This window comes from Chiloscyllium plagiosum, unplaced genomic scaffold (assembly GCF_037043375.1).
Source record: "Chiloscyllium plagiosum isolate Xiang-an unplaced genomic scaffold, Cpla_swu_hap1 HiC_scaffold_50, whole genome shotgun sequence".
Taxonomy (NCBI): Eukaryota; Metazoa; Chordata; class Chondrichthyes; order Orectolobiformes; family Hemiscylliidae; genus Chiloscyllium; species Chiloscyllium plagiosum.
In genome coordinates, this window is record NW_028270188.1 from 54,710,496 (window position 1) to 54,729,910 (window position 19,415).

General features: G+C 52.2%; 1 protein-coding gene across 3 annotated transcripts in view; it reads right to left on the reverse strand.

The window, feature by feature from the left end:
• Window positions 1-353: 353 nt before the first annotated feature.
• Window positions 354-19,415, reverse strand: part of LOC122547673 (SMAD family member 6-like) — a 20,463-nt gene continuing 1,401 nt past the window's right edge. For 2 of the 3 annotated variants that reach the window (XM_087985063.1, XM_087985062.1), the window contains exons 2-5: window positions 18,859-19,318; window positions 12,641-12,700; window positions 8,293-8,367; window positions 354-6,349 (exon numbers count right to left, since the gene is read on the reverse strand). In XM_087985063.1, coding sequence (XP_087841189.1) covers window positions 5,811-6,349; window positions 8,293-8,367; window positions 12,641-12,700; window positions 18,859-19,282 — 1,098 coding nt within the window. In that variant the 5' untranslated portion in view covers window positions 19,283-19,318 and the 3' untranslated portion in view covers window positions 354-5,810. The remainder of the gene's footprint in view (window positions 6,350-8,292; window positions 8,368-12,640; window positions 12,701-18,858; window positions 19,319-19,415) is intronic. The other variant, XM_087985064.1, reaches the window with a different exon arrangement.

Genomic DNA, 19,415 nt, shown 5'->3' on the forward strand with positions numbered 1-19,415 from the left:
AAACCCATTAGACCGTGACCTGGCCTTGCGCGGGCTCTGACTTTGTCCGCCCTGCTCCAACCCCGGCACCTCCATGTTACGGCGCAGTCGAGGGGGAGAAGGGTTTTGAGGAATGGAGGGGAGGTTGTGGGAGAGGCCGGGGTTTGGAGGAGAGGGAACGGGGGGTGGGGGGGTGGGGGGGTGGTGGTTGAGGAAGAGGGAGACAGAGGCCACGCGTCAATGTGAGGCAGGAGCCTTCACCACCCCAGTTACCAGAGAGGAGGCAGCCCCCGATGAACACCCCTCGCTCCTTTCAAACTGAAGTCCGTTATCCATTTCTGTGTAGGAAGCAGAAACCCTCTCAGTGGGAGATGTAGGAGCCAATGTCACTTTATTGATGCACAGCTCCAAGAATAGCTAAAAATTAACGTGGGCCATTAACATACAACCAAGTGCATTCGTCATTGCAATATCCTCACAAAGCATACAAATAGAAGCCTCTCCCTATTTACAGTCGTAGTGTTTTTAACATACAAAACTTTATATTAATTTTCTGAGCAAATATAGTGATATATAGCATATAAGACTCTCTTTAATAATTGTCACTGGAATGCCTAACAGTCAACCTCTCAATTGTTCCAGTGTCACAGATCCACCACACACACACACACAGACACACACACACAATCACGGACAGACACAGACATACACACACACAGACACACACAATCACAGACAGACACACACACATACACAGACAGACACACAGACACACACACAATCACAGACAGACACACACACACACACAGACACACACAATCACAGACAGACAGACACACACACACACATGGACAGACACACACACAATCACATACAGACAGACACACACATACAGGCACACACACACACAATCACAGACAGACACACACACACACACGGAGACACAGACACACACACAATCACATACAGACAGACACACACATACAGACATGGAGACACACAGACACACACACACACAATCACATACACACACACACACAATCACAGACAGACACACACACAGACACACACACAATCACATACAGACACACACACAATCACATACAGACACACACACACACACATACAGACACACACACAATCACATACAGACACGCACGCACACATACAGACACACAATCACAGACAGACAGTCACAGACAGACAGACACATACAGACACACACACTCTCACTGACACATACAGACACACACACAATCACAGACACACACACACACACACTCTCACTGACACACACACACACACACTCTCACTGACACATACAGACACACACCCACAAAGTCCCACAGTTTGAGTTTTGGAACCATGAGGTCATGCTGTAACTGTACAAAACTCTGGTGCGGCCGCACTTGGAATATTGCAGACAGTTCTGGTCACCACAATATAAGAAAGATGTGGAAGCTTTGGAAAGGGTCAGAGGAGATTTACCAGGATGTTACTGCCTGGTGTGGAGGGAAGGTCTTACAAGGAAAGGCTGAGGGACTTGAGTCTGTTTTTGTCAGAGAGAAGATGGCTGAGAGGCAACTTATTGACATATAAGATCATCAGAGGGTTAGAGAGGATGGACAGGGAGAGCCTTTTTCCTCAGATGGTGATGGCTAGCACAGGGGGAGATAGCTTTAAATTGAGGGGAGATAGATATAGGACAGATGTCAGAGGTAGTTTCTTTACTCAGAGAGTAGTAGGGACATGGAATGCACTGCCTGTAACAGTACTAGACCCGCCAAATTTAATGGCATTTAAACAGTCATTGGATAGGCACATGGGCGAGAATGGAATAGTGTAGGTTAGATGGGCTTCAGGTTGGTTCCACAGGTTGGCACAACATCGAGGGCCGAAGGGCCTGTACTGCGCTGGAATGGTCTATACAACAATCAATGCCAGGGCTGATCGTGTCTGCCAGCTTGTACGAGGTGGGCATGAAATCAGCTCCTTTCACCAGCCTGAGGGGCATCCTGCCCCCACCCCTCCAAATATAATCCAGTGATGTGGCATCCACAGAGAGAGACCTTGATCTCGGGAGATGGGCACACTCGTGGGTTGGATTTGAAGGAGCAGGAATTGAGAACGGAGAGAAAGGGGCGGTACAGTGGCTCAGTGGTTAGCACCGCTGCCTCACGGCGCCAGGGACCCAGGTTCGATTCCAGCCTCAGGGCGACTCTCTGTGTGGAGAATGCACATTCTCCCCGTGTCTGTGTGGGTTTCCTCCGGGTGCTCAGGTTTCCACCCACAGTCCAAAGATGTGCAGGTTAGGGTGGATTGACCATGCTAAATTGTCCCGTAGTTCTCAGGGATGTGTAGGTTAGGGTGGATTGGCCGTGCTAAATTGTCCCATAGTGTTCAGGGATGTACAGGTTAGGGTGGATTGGCCATGCTAAATTGTCCCATAGTGCCCAGGGATGTGCAGGTTAGGGTGGATTGGCCATGCTAAATTGTCCCATAGTGTTCAGGGATGTACAGGTTAGGGTGGATTGGCCATGCTAAATTGTCCCATAGTGCCCAGGGATGTGCAGGTTAGGGTGGATTGGTCATGCTAAATTGTCCCATAGTGCCCAGGGATGTGCAGGTTAGGGTGGATTGGCCATGCTAAATTGTCCCATAGTGCCCAGGGATGTGCAGGTTAGGGTGGATTGGCCATGCTAAATTGTCCCGTAGTGCCCAGGGATGTGCAGGTTAGGGTGGATTGGCCATGCTAAACTGTCCCATAGTGCCCAAGGATGTGCAGGTTAGGGTGGATTGGCCATGCTAAATTGTCCCATAGTGCCCAGGGATGTGCAGGTTAGGGTGGATTGGCCATGCTAAATTGTCCCGTAGTTCTCAGGGATGTGTAGGTTAGGGTGGATTGGCCATGGGAAATTGTCCCGTAGTTCCCAGGGATGTGTAGGTTAGGGTGGATTGGCCATGGGAAATTGTCCCGTAGTTCCCAGGGATGTGTAGGTTAGGGTGGATTTGCCATGCTAAATTGTCCCGTAGTTCCTAGGGATGTGTAGGTTAGGGTGGATTGGCCATGCTAAATTGTCCCGTAGTGCCCAGGGATGTGCAGGTTAGGGTGGATTGGCCATGCTAAATTGTCCCATAGTGCCCAGGGATGTGCAGGTTAGGGTGGATTGGCCATGCTAAATTGTCCCGTAGTTCTCAGGGATGTGTAGGTTAGGGTGGATTGGCCATGGGAAATTGTCCCGTAGTTTCCAGGGATGTGTAGGTTAGGGTGGATTGGCCATGGGAAATTGTCCCGTAGTTCCCAGGGATGTGTAGGTTAGGGTGGATTTGCCATGCTAAATTGTCCCGTAGTTCTCAGGGATGTGTAGGTTAGGGTGGATTGGCCATGCTAAATTGTCCCGTAGTGTCCAGGGATGTGCAGGTTAGGGTGGATTGGCCATGCTAAATTGTCCCATAGTGCCCAGGGATGTGCAGGTTAGGGTGGATTGGCCATGCTAAATTGTCCCGTAGTGCCCAGGGATGTGCAGGTTAGGGTGGATTGGCCATGCTAAATTGTCCCGTAGTGCCCAGGGATGTGCAGGTTAGGGTGGATTGGCCACGGGAAATGCAGGATTACTCGGATAGAGGTGGGTAAAGGTCTGGGTGGGATTCTCTGCTGTGTCTGTCTGTGAGTGCGTGGTGTGTCTATAAGTGTGTGTCAGTGTGAACGTGTATCTGTGCCTGTCTGTGAGTTTATATCTCTCTGTGAGCGTGTGATGTGTCAGTGAGAGTGTGTCAGTGTTAGTGTGTATCTGTGTGCATGTGTATCTGTGTGAGTGTCTGCCTGTCTGAGAGAGAGCATTTATGTGTGTGAGTGTGTGTGTGTGTGAATGTTTGTGTGTGTGTGTGTGTATGTGAAAGTGTGTGTGTGTGAGTGTCTGCCTGTGTGAGAGAGCGTGTATGTGTGTGTGTGAGTGTGTGTGCGAGTGTTTGAGTGTGTGTGTGAGTGTCTGCCTATGTGAGAGAGTGCATGTGTGAGTGTGTCAGTATGTGAGTGTGTCTGTGTGAGCATGTGAGTGTGTGTCAGCGTGTGAGTGGGTGAGTGTGTCAGTGTGTGTGTGTCAGTGTGCATGTGCATGAGAGTGTGTGCGTGTGTCAGTGTGTGTTGAGAGTGTGTGCATGTTAGTGTGTCAGTGTGAGAGTGTGTGCATGTGTGTGAGAGAGCGTGTGTGTGTGTCAATATGTGAGTGTGCCTGTGTCTGTGTGAGCATGTGAGTGTGGGTGTGTCAGCGTGTGAGTGAGTGAGTGTGTCAGTGTGTGAGTGTGTATCTGTGTGCATTTGTGTCTGTGTGAGTGTCTGCCTGTCTGAGAGAGAGCGTTTATGTGTGTGCATATGTGAAAGTGTGTGTCTGTGAGAGTGTCTGCCTGTCTGAGAGAGAGCGTGTATGTGTGTCTGTGTGCATGAGTGTTTGTGTGTGTCTGTCTGTGTGAGAGAGAGCATGTGTGAGTGTGTCAGTATGTGAGTGTGTCTGTGTCTGTGTGAGCATGTGAGTGTGTGTGTGTCAGCATGTGAGTGGGTGAGTGTGTCAGTGTGCGTGTGTGTGAGTGCGTGTGTGTGTGAGAGTGTGTGCGTGTGTGAGTGTGTGCGTGTGAGTGTGAGAGTGTGTGCATGTGTGAGAGAGAGCGCGTGTGTGTGTCAATATGTAAGTGTGTCTGTGTCTGTGTGAGCATGTGAGTGTGTGTGTGTCAGCGTGTGAGTGTGTCTGTGTGTGTGTAAGTGTGTGTGTGTAAGTGTGTGTGTGTGTCAGTGTGAGTGTGTGTTTGTGTCAGTGTGTGTGTGTGTCAGTGTGTGTGTGTATCAGTGTGTGAGTGTGTGTGTGTAAGTGTGTGTGTGTGTCAGTGTGAGTGTGTGTTTGTCAGTGTGTGTGTGTGTCAGTGTGTGTTTGTGTCAGTGTGTGTGTGTGTGTGTGTGTAAGTGTGTGTGTGTGTCAGTGTGAGTGTGTGTCAGTGTGTGTGTGTCAGTGTGTGTGTATCAGTGTGTGAGTGTCAGAGTGTCTGTGTATGTGTCAGTGTGTGTCAGTGTGTGTGTGTGTCAGTGTGTGTGTGAGTGTGTGAGTGTGTGTGTCAGAGTGTGTGTGTCAGTGTGTGTGTCAGTGTGTGTGTGTGTGTCAGAGTGTGTGTGTCAGTGTGTGTGTGTCAGAGTGTGTGTGTCAGTGTGTGTGTCAGTGTGTGTGTGTGTCAGAGTGTGTGTGTCAGTGTGTGTGTGTCAGTGTGTGTGTCAGTGTGTGTGTGTGTGTCAGTGTGTGTGTGTGTCAGTGTGTGTGTGAGTGTGTGTGTCAGAGTGTGTGTGTCAGTGTGTGTGTCAGTGTGTGTGTGTGTGTCAGAGTGTGTGTGTCAGAGTGTGTGTGTCAGTGTGTGTGTCAGTGTGTGTGTGTCAGAGTGTGTGTGTGTTTATGTCAGTGTGTGCGTGTGTGTCAGTGTGTGTGTGTGTGTGTGAGTGTGTGTGTCAGAGTGTGTGTGTCAGTGTGTGTGTCAGTGTGTGTGTGTGTGTGTGAGTGTGTGTGTCAGAGTGTGTGTGTCAGTGTGTGTGTCAGTGTGTGTGTGTGTGTCAGAGTGTGTGTATCAGTGTGTGTGTGTCAGTGTGTGCGTGTGTGTCAGTGTGTGTGTGTGAGTGTGTGTGTCAGAGTGTGTGTGTCAGTGTGTGTGTCAGTGTGTGTGTGTGTGTCAGAGTGTGTGTGTCAGTGTGTGTGTGTCAGTGTGTGTGTGTGTGTCAGAGTGTGTGTGTGTTTATGTCAGTGTGTGTGTGTGCGTGTGTGTGTGTGCCTGTGTGTCAGTGGGGGTCTGATTCCCCATTAGGAGTGGTTCAGCAGTATCTCTAACCAGCAGGGACACGATGTGATGAACTGCCTGGAGTAGGACGGCCCCCAGCCTTTGGCGAAGCTGATGCGGACACTGTGGGGGTCGAAGGGGCCATCGGAGAGCTCAGGGCTCAGTGACCGCTGCAGGGCCCGGGCCCGTTGGTAGTCAAAGACCTTGAGGGAGTAGCCGGGCAACACCTTGTGCACGGAGGGGCTCCGCGCCCGGCCCCTCAGCAGTGTGGGTGAGCTGGCGAAGACGGGGTGCTCACTGCGGTTGTAGGCCCAGACCCCATCGCCCTCCTTGCTCAGCAGGATCCCACCGCCGATCTTGCCCCTGGTCCTTCTCACTAGCTCGTGCCTCCCATCGGCGTGGAGGTGCCCCAGGCAGAAGCCTGTCCCGCGCGGCAGGTCACAGAAGACGCTGACGGAGGTCTCGCGGACGACGTACATGCGGCCTACCCTGCGTCGGTACTCCCAGTAGGCCACACTGCACCAGTGCTCGTCTCTGGTCGCCACCAGCAACGAGCTGGAATCTGAAACAGCAGAGGGGGTTGGGGGAGGTTGTTGAGGAGGTCAGTAAAGAGCAACCCAAATCTCTGCTGAGCTATTTCATTTATATAGACACTTCTGGATGACAGAATCCTCTCTCTCTGCAGAACCAGGCTTCTCCCCTCACTCGAAGCTTTGTCAGTGAGGCTGCGGCCTGTTGGGAATGTCGCTGGGTGGGGGGGAAACAACTCTGTGATGGGGTTGGGGGTTAGGAGGAAAAAGGTTCAAATCCCACCAGGTAAGGCCCAGTTCCTGTTCCAGACAGCTGTCTCCTGAAAGCAGGATGGGAGGACACAGGAGGCTCTCGAATGCAGCCCGGCCACCAAGAGTTGTCCCCGTCTCCACCCTCGGGTCCTTTTCTCGACAAGGAATAACTCAAGGAAGGCCCCGACGGCACCTCGGCTCGGAAAGAGGTGAATGGCTCCCCAGATAGGAGCTGAGGCCTAGCCCGCAGGCTTCATTGGCGCTGTCGCCTCCCATTCCACATCACCAGCACTGGCCCGAACCCTGCCGGGAAGCAGTGGCAGCCAAGTAACTGCATTTCTCTAGCGCCTCTCACCGGACACCTCACAGCTAACCGCTGCTGTCCGAGGGTGGTCACAGTCGGAGGGTGGACAATCGAAGAAGCCATCTTTCTGAGAATGGGGGCTGAGGAGACCCTTCTGGGCCATTGTACGGAGGAGGGAAATCCTCTTCACACCTCCCAACCCCAAAGGTACCACATACCTCCCCCAAAGCCAGCTGAACGATTATCTAGATACATTTGAAACCAAACACACACAAGTCTGAAAGACAGCACCTCTGACTTTGTAGCACTCCCTCAGCACTGACCCTCCGACAGCGTCCGCTCCCTCAGCACTGACCCTCCCACAGCGCCCGCTCCCTCAGCACTGACACTCCCACAGTGTCCGCTCCCTCAGCACTGACCCTCCAACAGCACCCACTCCCTCAGCACTGACCCTCCCACAGCGCCCGCTCCCTCAGCACTGACCCTCCGACAGCGCCCACTCCCTCAGCACTGACCCTCCGACAGTGCCCGCTCCCTCAGCGCTGACCCTCCGACAGCACCCACTCCCTCAGCACTGACCCTCCCACAGCACCCACTCCCTCAGCACTGACTCTCCCACAGCGCCTGCTCCCTCAGCGCTGACCCTCCGACAGCACCCGCTCCCTCAAAACTGACCCTCCCACAGCGCCCACTCCCTCAGCACTAACCCTCCGACAGCGCCCGCTCCCTCAGCGCTGACCCACCCACAGCGCCCACTCCCTCAGCACTGATCCTCCGACAGCGCCCGCTCCCTCAGCACTGACCTTCCCACAGCATCCGCTCCCTCAGCACTGACCCTCCGACTGCACCCGCTCCCTCAGCACTGACCCTCCGACAGCGCCCACTCCCTCAGCACTAACCCTCCGACAGCGCCCACTCCCTCAGCACTGACCCTCCGACAGCGCCCACTCCCTCAGCACTGACCCTCCGACAGCATCCACTCCCTCAGCACTGACCCTCCGACAGCGCCCACTCCCTCAGCACTGACCCTCCGACAGCACCCGCTCCCTCAGCACTGACCCTCCGACAGCACCCACTCCCTCAGCACTGACCCTCCGACAGCGCCCGCTCCCTCAGCACTGACCCTCCCACAGCGCACACTCCCTCAGCACTGACCCTCCCACAGCACCCACTCCCTCAGCACTGACCCTCCCACAGCGCACACTCCCTCAGCACTGACCCTCCCACAGCACCCACTCCCTCAGCACTGACCCTCCGACAGCGCCCACTCCCTCAGCACTGACCCTCCCACAGCACCCACTCCCTCAGCACTGCCCCTCCGACAGCGCCCGCTCCCTCAGCACTGACCCTCCGACGGCGCCCTCTCCCTCAGCAAATCTCTGGCCCTCTCCCCGTGTGAAGACAGCTGTCTAATCTTACCCAGCCAGTCTGGATTCTGGTGGTTGGTAGGCTCATTCCTTCTGAGTTGGTGTGTGGTCTCACGTTCAGTTGGGTCTAGGGACGGCAGAGAGGAACCAGCAATTACCTCACCTTTCCAGTCTTCAGACGCTGCTCAGAAAGCCCCCTGTTTCAGGGAGAGGGAGTGGGACTCACAGGGACCTGGCTAGAATCACAAGGGCTGATTGACCTCCTGCTAACTTCCACCAAGCCTCAATTCCTGTGAGTCCTCCACGTGATTACCCTTCATCCTGCGCTGGGGGTGTGTGTGAAATTTTGAAATCCCCTTCGGAAGAAATACACATTCCGAGAAATTGGCCTTCGGCCCATTGAATGTGCTCTCGTAGTTTTTGTAGCCTTCGCCTCACCGTCTTAGTCCTCAACCTTGGCACATCTCCCTCAGCCTCTGGTAAGGGAGGGGAGTATCCCTCAGACTCGCACGCTCAGAGAGAAGGAACTCCCTCTCACTTATCCCCCCCCCCCCCACCAGGATAAGCGAGTCCAAAACCAGACGGGCGTAGGTTTAAGGAGAGTGAGGGGAAAGTGGGCACCTTGTTCACACAGAGGGTGGCGCGTGTATGGAATGAGCTGCCAGAGGAAGTGGTGGAGGCTGGTACAATGACACCATTTAAAAGGCATCTGGATGGGGAAGTGAATAGGAAGGGATTGGAGGGATATGGGCCCTGTGCGGCATGGACAGGTTGGGATAAAAAGGTCTGTTTCCGTGCTGTATGACTCTATCTCAGTTTCTAATGGTTGATCTCTCCTCTGAAACTGTGCCCACCCTCACCTCCTCTATTTATTGTTTTCTCCTTCCCCTTTGCCCTCTGACCTCTACCCCTGCAAGCTTCTTGGTCTGCACTGAGGTTGATGTCAAATGGTTACGGTGGATTGGCCATGCTAGATTGTCCCGTAGTGCCCAGGGATGTGCAGGTTAGGGTGGATTGGCCATGCTAAATTGTCCCGTAGTGCCCAGGATGTGCAGGTTAGGGTGGATTGGCCATGCTAGATTGTCCCGTAGTGCCCAGGGATGTGCAGGTTAGGGTGGGTTGGCCATGCTAAATTATCCCGTAGTGCCCAGGGATGTGCAGGTTAGGGTGGATTGGCCATGCTAAATTGTCCCATAGTGCCCAGGGATGTGCAGGTTAGGGTGGATTGGCCATGCTAAATTGTCCCATAGTGCCCAGGGATGTGCAGGTTAGGGTGGATTGGCCATGCTAAATTGTCCCGTAGTGCCCAGGGATGTGCAGGTTAGGGTGGATTGGCCATGCTAAATTGTCCCATAGTGCCCAGGGATGTGCAGGTTAGGGTGGATTGGCCATGCTAAATTGTCCCATAGTGTCCAGGGATGTGCAGGTTAGGGTGGATTGGCCATGCTAAATTGTCCCGTAATGCCCAGGGATGTGCAGGTCAGGGTGGATTGGCCATGCTAAACTGTCCCATAGTGTCCAGGGATGTGCAGGTTAGGGTGGGTTGGCCATGCTAAATTGTCCCATAGTGCCCAGGGATGTGCAGGTTAGGCTGGATTGGCCATGCTAAATTGTCCCATAGTGTCCAGGGATGAGCAGGTTAGGGTGGATTGGCCATGCTAGATTGTCCCATAGTGTTCAGGGATGTGCAGGTTCGGGTGGATTGGCCATGCTAGATTGTCCCATAGTGTTCAGGGATGTGCAGGTTAGGGTGGATTGGTCATGCTAAATTGTCCCATAGTGCCCAGGGATGTGCAGGTTAGGGTGGATTGGCCATGCTAAATTGTCCCATAGTGTCCAGGGATGTGCAGGTTAGGGTGGATTGGCCATGCTAGATTGTCCCATAGTGTTCAGGGATGTGCAGGTTAGGGTGGATTGGCCATGCTAGATTGTCCCATAGTGTTCAGGGATGTGCAGGTTAGGGTGGATTGGCCATGCTAGATTGTCCCATAGTGTTCAGGGATGTGCAGGTTAGGGTGGACTGGCCATGTTAGATTGTCCCATAGTGTTCAGGGATGTGCAGGTTAGGGTGGATTGGCCATGCTAAATTGTCCCCTAGTGCCCAGGGATGTGCAAGTTAGGGTGGATTGGCCGTGATAAATTGTCCCGTAGTGCCCAGGGATGTGCAGGTTAGGGTGGATTGGCCATGCTAAATTTGTCCCATATTGCCCAGGGATGTGCAAGTTAGGGTGGATTGGCCATACTAAATTGTCCCATAGTGTTCAGGGATGTGCAGGTTAGGGTGAATTGGCCATGCTAAATTGTCCCGTAGTGTCCAGGGATATGCAGGTTAGGGTGGATTGGCCATGCTAAATTGTCCCGTAGTGCCCAGGGATGTGCAGGTTACGGTGGATTGGCCATGCTAAATTGTCCCATAGTGTCCAGGGATGTGCAGGTTAGGGTGGATTGGCCATGCTAAATTGTCATATTGTGCCCAGGGATGTGCAGGTTAGGGTGGATTGGCCATGCTAAAATGTACCGTATTATTCAGGGATGTGCAGGTTAGGGTGGATTGGCCATGCTAAATTGTCCCATAGTGTCCAGGGATGTGCAGGTTAGGGTGGATTGGCCATGCTAAATTGTCCCATAGTGCCCAGGGATGTGCAGGTTAGGGTGGATTGGCCATGCTAGATTGTCCCTGCTAGATTGTCCCATAGTGTTCAGGGATGTGCAGGTTAGGGTGGATTGGCCATGCTAAATTGTCCCATAGTGTCCAGGGATGTACAGGTTAGGGTGGATTGGCCATGCTAGATTGTCCCATAGTGTCCAGGGATGTACAGGTTAGGGTGGATTGGCCATGCTAAATTGTCCCGTAGTGCCCAGGGATGTGCAGGTTAGGGTGGATTGGTCATGCTAAATTGTCCCGTAGTGCCCAGGGATGTGCAGGTTAGGGTGGATTGGCCATGCTAAATTGTCCCCTAGTGCCCAGGGATGTGCAAGTTAGGGTGGATTGGCCGTGATAAATTGTCCCGTAGTGCCCAGGGATGTGCAGGTTAGGGTGGATTGGCCATGCTAAATTTGTCCCATATTGCCCAGGGATGTGCAAGTTAGGGTGGATTGGCCATGCTAAATTGTCCCTTAGTGTTCAGGGATGTGCAGGTTAGGGTGGATTGGCCATGCTAAATTGTCCCATAGTGCCCAGGGATGTGCAGGTTAGGGTGGATTGACCATGCTAAATTGTCCCATAGTGCCCAGGGATGTGCAGGTTAGGGTGGATTGGCCATGCTAAATTGTCCCGTAGTGTCCAGGGATGTGCAGGTTAGGGTGAATTGGCCATGCTAAATTGTCCCGTAGTGCCCAGGGATGTGCAGGTTATGGTGGATTGGCAATGCTAAATTGTCCCATAGTGTCCAGGGATGTGCAGGTTAGGGTGGATTGGCCATGCTAAATTGTCCCATAGTGCCCAGGGATGTGCAGGTTAGGGTGGATTGGCCATGCTAAATTGTCCCATAGTGCCCAGGGATGTGCAGGTTAGGGTGGATTGGCCATGCTAAATTGTCCCGTAGTGCCCCAGGGATGTGCAGGTTAGGGTGGATTGGCCATGCTAAATTGTCCCATAGTGCCCAGGGATGTGCAGGTTAGGGTGGATTGGCCATGCTAAATTGTCCCATAGTGCCCAGGGATGTGCAGGTTAGGGTGGAATGGCCATGCTAAATTGTCCCGTAGTGCCCCAGGGATGTGCAGGTTAGGGTGGATTGGCCATGCCAAATTGTCCCATAGTGCCCAGGGATGTGCAGGTTAGGGTGGATTTGCCATGCTAAATTGTCCCATAGTATCCAGGGATGTGCAGGTTAGGGTGGATTGGCCATGCTAAATTGTCCCATAGTGTCCAGGGATGTGCAGGTTAGGGTGGATTGGCCATGCTAAATTGTCCCATAGTGCCCAGGGATGTGCAGGTTAGGGTGGATTGGCCACGCCAAATTGTCCCGTAGTGCCCAGGGATGTGCAGGTTAGGGTGGATTGGCCATGCTAAATTGTCCCGTAGTGCCCAGGGATGTACAGGTTAGGGTGGATTGGCCATGCTAAATTGTCCCATAGTGTCCAGGGATGTGCAGGTTAGGGTGGATTGGCCATGGTAAATGCGGGGTTGCCGGGTGTGTCGGGCGGGACGATCTTCGGAGTGGTCGGGAAGGGCTGAATGGCCTGCTTCCACACTGTCGGCATTCTACGCAGGATTGGCTTCCTGATTAAACATCTCGGTCTTCAGCGAAGGCTCTGCAAAATATCACTGTCTGCCCCAATCCTTCCCCAACACCAACCCTCCCGAAAATAACCCCTCCCCCTGCTCAACCCACCTCACAGGCTGGGGGGTGGGGGGGGGGGGGGGGCGGTGTATAATGGAAACCAGAAATTGAACCTACCATCGACGCTCTTCCTATGGTTGCTTAGCAACAGTTTTGAGTACGGAGGTGGAGGGGTTTCTGTGAAGGGGTGGGGGGAGTGGAGAGAAAGAAAGGGAGGTTAGACCTGACCGTTAAAATAAAACAACCTGAGCCATCGACATAATCATAAGCAGGGCCTAGCAGAGGTGCATGCTGGGAATGACACCGGCCTCGCGATCCAGAGGCTAATTGGCCTACTCTTGGGATGGGGGAACATGTGACCCCCTCAGAATGGAATTTAAATTCACTCGAGCCAACCTCGGGGAGGGTAACCGTTACGACTGTTGGGCGTGCACTGAGGGGAGGAAGAGATCTGCCGCCCTTACCCTAGTCTGGGCCTACACGTGACTCCAGACCGCCACACAGCCTTGGGATCGACTGAAATGGAGCAAGGGAGATTATTTCAAACTCAATATGATTCCTCTGCTTGACATAAACACCAATAAAGACATCGAATGGTTTTTCCAGCGACAACAGCCCCAGCCTATCCAGCCTCTCCCTGTAGCTCAAACCGTTCAATGTCCTTGTAAATCTTTTCTGAACCCTTTCAAGTTTCACAATGTCCTTCCTACAGCAGGGAGACCAGAATTGAACGCAATATTCCAAAAGTGGCCTAACCAATGTCCTGTACAGCCGCAACATGACCTCCCAACTCCTGTACTCAATACTCTGACCAATAAAGGAAATCTTACCAAACGCCGCCTTCATTATCCTATCTACCTGTGACTGCACTTTCAAGGAGCTATGAACCTGCACTCCAAGGTCTCTTTGTTCAGCAACACTCCCTCGGACCTTACCATTAAGTGTATAAGTCCTGCTAAGATTTGCTTTCCCGAAATGCAGCACCTCACATTTATCTGAATTAAACTCCATCTGCCACTTCTCAGCCCATTGGCCCATCTGGTCCAGATCCTGTTGTAATCTGAGGTAACCCTCTTCGCTGTCCACGACACCTCCGACTTTGGTGTCATCTGCAAACTTACTAACTGTACCTCTTATACTCACATCCAAATCATTTATATAAATGATGAAAAGTAGAGGACCCAGCACCGATCCTTGTGGCACTCCACTGGTCACAGGCCTCCAGTCTGAAAAACAACCCTCCACCACCACCCTCCGTCTTCTACCTTTGAGCCAGTTCTGTCTCCAAATGGCTAGTTCTCCCTGTATTCTGTGAGTCCTAACCTTGCTAACTATGAGGAACTTTGTCGAACGCTTTACTGAAGTCCATATAGATCACATCCACCGCTCTGACCTCATCAATCCTCTTGGTCATTACTTCAAAAAGGGTTGTTCTGATCAAAGGCAGTCTAACAGAGAGGCATGGATAGGGATGCATTTTCCCAGAGTGGGGGGAGGTGTAGGTTTAAGGTGAGAGGGATATAGAGGAGGTGAATGGTAGATTTTTTTTCCCTAGGGTGGGGGATTTCAGGACTAGGGGGGGCATAATTTTTAGGGCGAGAGGAGAAAAGATCTTTAAAAAGCCATAACGAGGGGCAATTTCTTTTGCAGAGAGGACGGTGCGTGTGTGGAATGAACCTCCTGAGGAAGTGGTGGACGTGGGTAGAGTTACAAGGTTTAAAAGGCATTCGGATGATAGGAAGGGGGTCTGGGCCAGGAGCAGAGAGGCGTGGGGCTAGTTCAGTGATGACGGACTGGTTGGGCGGAAGGGTCTGTTTCCATGCTGTACTGTGATTGGAAGTAATTGCCCCCCTATCCCCCCCATTCCAACCTCCAATCGGGAATTGCAACCTCCTCCATAATAGCCCCCAACGCTGTAGCTCTCCGGCGTTCTCAGCCCCCTACTGTGCACCCAGGAGCGCGTGACCAAATTCCGAGCAAATGCCATCTACAGAGTTCGTCGATGACACCACCAGGGTCAGTCAGATAGCCAACATCTAGAGAGCCAATCATCAGCTTCAGGAAGCAAGGAGCGGGTGGGGGGTGGGGGGCACGCCCAGAACGATCTGTCCTGGTCCGCCCCCCCCCCTCCCGGCCTCGACGGGGCAGTCAAGGGGTCACAACCACATCTCTTGTTCCTCAGGGGGTGACGAAAATTCGGCCCATCCATAAGGACCCTCACAGATGCACCGGAGAAAGGATCCTCTCCAGGCACATCATGGCTTGGTACAGCAACTGGTCCGCCCAGGACCCGTGAGAAACTCCAGAGAATTGTGAACACAGCCCAGTCCGTCTCGCAAACCGACCTTCCGTCCATGGCTTATGAAGGTGTGGAGGTGTACTGTACCTTGGGGAGAGCCGAGAAGGTTCGACACAGATTGATACAGCACAGAGAGCCCTGAACAAGGTAACAATGTTGATCGAAACATATAGCAGCATCTGGGTTGCCATGAAACAAAAACAAAATTTGAATTCGGCCAATCGGTGAAAATTATGCCCCAAGATTCCAAACTCCAATCGGTGAAAATTATGCCCCAAGATATCAAAATCCAATCAGTTTAAATTATGCCCCAAGATACCAAACTTCAATCGGTTTAAATTATGCCCCACGGTACCAAAATCCCATCGGTTTAAATTATGCCCCAAGATACCAAAATCCAATCAAACTGGAAGTTAGTACTTTGATAATATTAAAATGATCCAATGTTTTGGGGTATAAAACAATTTGACATTTTGAACAGTTAGGGGGAGAACTGCCAAAGACCAACAACCGTTGACTGCTAAAATGAGGGGCAATTTCTTTTGCAGAGAGGATGGTGCGTGTGTGGAATGAACTCCCAGAGGAAGTGGTGGGCGTGGGTGCAGTTACAAGGCTTAAAAGGCATTCGGATGATAGGAAGGGGATATGGGCTATGAGCGGGCAGACGTGGGGCTAGTTTAGTGATGACGGACTGGTTGGGCAGAAGGATCTGAAGAGCTCTCTGAAAGGGACCCCACCTTTGTGGGGGGTTTGCACAGCAGGACATCGAGAACATCCACAGAGGGAAACCGACAGGGAGGAATCGGCTAAGCTGGCTGGTTTTGAAACGTGACAATGTGTTGTTTTTCTGTAAACCTTAATCCGGATTTTTTGTTTTAAAAAGTCGGACTAGTATTGTAGAGTGGGAGGTAAACGATAAGTTTGAAGAGAAAGGGGCTGTAAGTGGCTGTTGGTTTTCATATCCTGTGTTGGAATTCAAGAATAAAGGCGAGAGGGCGGGTGCTGGAAACATGCAGCAGGTCAGGCAGCGTCCGGGGGGCAGGAGAACCAGGAAAATGTCGATTCTCCTGCTCCTCGGGCGCTGTCCGACCTGCTGTGCTTTTCCAGCGCCGCCCTCTCAACTCTGACCTCCAGCGTCTGCAGTCGTCCCTTTCTCCTTGCAGAATAAAGGTGTTCAAATCGTGACCTCTGGGATCGTTGATGGTCTCTTGAATTTTAACAGATTCCGACGCGGGGTGATTCTTCACTGCGTGGCTAGGTTCCATTATGAGATTGCTGCATGGACCTCTCTAACTTCAGATGACGTTGCTCTCACTTTGTTCATCTGCTGTGCTCTGTCTAAGCACCCTGTGATCTGGATGTCTTTGCTCGAAATTGCTCGCAAAACAAAGCTTTTCACTGTCCTCAGGTATGTTTGGGGCGGGCACGGTGGCACAGTGGTCAGCACTGCTGCCTCGCAGCGCCAGAGACCCGGGTTCGATTCCCGCCTCAGGCGACTGACTGTGTGGAGTTTGCACGTTCTCCCCGTGTCTGCGTGGGTTTCCTCCGGGTGTTCCGGTTTCCTCCCACAGTCCAAAGACGTGCAGGTTAGGGTGAATTGGCCATGCTAAATTGCCCGTAGTGTTAGGTAAGGGGTAAATGTAGGGGTATGGGTGGGTTACGCTTCGGAGGGTCGGTGTGGACTTGTTGGGCCGAAGGGCCTGTTTCCACATTGTAAAAAAAAATGTCGAATTGAATTGAATTTATTGTCCCGTGGACCTGAGACAGAGTGAAAAGCTTTGTCTTGCGAGCAATACAGACAGATCACAGAGTTAAATCGCAGAGATAAGTAAATAATAGGTAAACAGCGGCAGAAACAAAAACACAGGGACGGGCGAATGTTAAGAGTTTGTGAGTCCATTCAGTATTCTAACAACAGGAGGGTAGAAGCTGTTTCGAAAACGGCTGGTGCGTGTGTTCAGGCTTCTGTACCTTCTCCCCGATGGTAGAGGTTGTAGAGAAACATTGCCGGGGTGGGGTGGATCTTTGAGAACGCTGGTGGCCTTTCCTTGACAGCGGGGCCTGGGAGATGGAAGGATGTTGCGAAACTTGAAAGGGTTCAGAAAAGGACGTTGGAGGGTTTGAGCTAGCGGGAGAGGTTACACAGGCCGGGGCTGTTTTCCCCTGGAGTGTCGGAAGCTGAGGGGTGACCTCATAAAATCATGAGGGTTACGGGGTAGGGTAAATAGACAAGGTCTTTTCCCTGGGGTCGGGGGAGTCCAGAACTAGAGGGGCATAGGTTTAGGGTGAGAGGGGAAAGGGGCCTGAGGGGCAACTTTTTCACACAGAGGATGATGTGTGTGTGGAATGAGCTGCCAGAGGAAGTGGTGGAGGCTGGTACAATGACAGCATTGAAAAGGCATCTGGATGGGAACGTGAATAGGAAGGGTTTGGAGGGATATGGGCCGGGTCCTGGCAAATTGGGCTGAAGGGTCTGTTTCTATGCTGGACATCTGATTCATTTACTAATTGATTGATTGTCACGTGAGCTGAGGGACAGTGAAAAGCTTTGTTTACAAGCAGTACGGGCAGGTCATGGTTCAGCAAGGATATATGGATCAGAAAGCCTGAGACAGAGGCAGGCAGGTTACGTTGCAGGGTGTACTCTAGGCAAGAGCATCGCTACCAAGGTCTTTAGGACTCTCAATGGGACTAGATTAATGTGGGATATCCGGTCGGCATGGACGAGATGGGCCGAAGGGTCTGTTTCCATGCAGTTTGACTCTAAACGGGACTAGATTAATTTGGGATATCCGGTCAACATGGACAAGATGGGCCAAAGGGTCTGTTTCTGTGCTGGGCGAAAGTGAGGACTGCAGATGCTGGAAACCAGAGTTTAGATCAGAGTGTGGCGCTGGAAAAGCACAGCAGGTCAGGCAGCATCCGAGGAGCAGGAAAATCGACATTTCGGGCAAAAGCCCTTCATCAGGAAGGTTCCTGACAAAGGGCTTTTGCCCGAAATGTCAATTTTCCTGCCCCTGTTTCTGTACTGTATGTCTCTAAACGGGACTAGATTAATGTGGGATATCTGATCGGCATGAACGAGATGGGCCGAAGGGTCTGATTCTGTGCTGTATGTGCTGTATGACTTTAAACGGGGCTAGACTAATTTAAGATATCCAGTCGGCATGGACGAGATGGGCTGAAGGGTCTGATTCTGTGCTGTATGTGCTGTATGACTTTAAACGGGGCTAGACTAATTTAAGATATCCAGTCGGCATGGACGAGATGGGCTGAAGGGTCTGTTTCTGTGCTGTATGTCTCTAAACGGGACTAGATTAATTTGGGAAATCTGGTGGGCATGGACGAGATGGGCTGAAGGGTCTGTCTCTTGTGCTGTATGTCTCTAAACGGGACTAGATTAATTTGGGAAATCTGGTGGGCATGGACGAGATGGGCTGAAGGGTCTGTCTCTTGTGCTGTATGTCTCTAAACGGGACTAGATTAATTTGGGAAATCTAGTGGGCAGGGACGAGATGGGCTGAAGGGTCTGTCTCTTGTGCTGTATGTCTCTAAACGGGACTAGATTAATTTGGGAAATCTGGTGGGCAGGGACGAGGTGGGCCGATGGGTCTGATTTTGTGCTGAATGTGCTGTATGACTTTAAACGGGGCTAGACTAATTTAAGATATCCAGTCGGCATGGACTAGATGGGCTGAAGGGTCTGTTTCTGTGCTGTATGTCTCTAAACGGGACTAGATTAATGTAGGATATCTGGTGGGCATGGACAAGATGGGCTGAAGGGTCTGTCTCTTGTGCTGTATGTCTCTAAACGGGACTAGATTAATTTGGGAAATCTGGTGGGCAGGGACAAGATGGGCTGAAGGGTCTGTTTCTGTGCTGTATGTCTCTAAACGGGACTAGATTAATTTGGGAAATCTGGCCAGCCTGGACGAGATGGGCCGAAGGGTCTGATTCTGTGCTGTCCAGCTCTCTGACTCTATGTGACTACCGTGAATGAAATCCAAGTCCAATTGCCCAGCGCCCAGGCAGTTACCTGGCTCACACAGCCTGCTGAAGTGGTAAGGGTTACAGCAGACTGTGGTGTTGTTCCCAGAAGCCCTCCAGCAGCAGTCACAGATGCACAGGCACTTGAGCTGGTAAAGGTGTTTCAGGTCGGGCCAGCGGAACAGTTTGCAGGTCAGCAGCTGAGGCCAGTAATGCTGCTTCCCGATCCGCAGCTCGCTCCTGGGGAAGCAGACACAGTCGGTGCGGTCATCGGTGTCTTGGGCTTCCAGCGCCAGCGCCAACAGCTCCAGCTGCTCGTCCCTCAGCCGCTTGAAGAGGGAGTGGGTGGCAAGCTTCAGGCCGCTCAGCGCCTCCTGATCCACATTCTCCCCTCCGGGCTTGGGACCCGTCACAGACGGGCAACGACTCTGCCACAGTCTCCGCACAACAACTGAGCGTCTCGACCTGAACATACGATGCGTCCAAGCTCAGGAAAGGGGCGGCTTAAACTGAAGGGAGAGATAGAGAGCACATTGAGGATCGGGAGCGTGAACTGGGTTGGGGGTAGGGTGGTGAAAGTGGCTCAGTTAAATAAACGAGCAATCG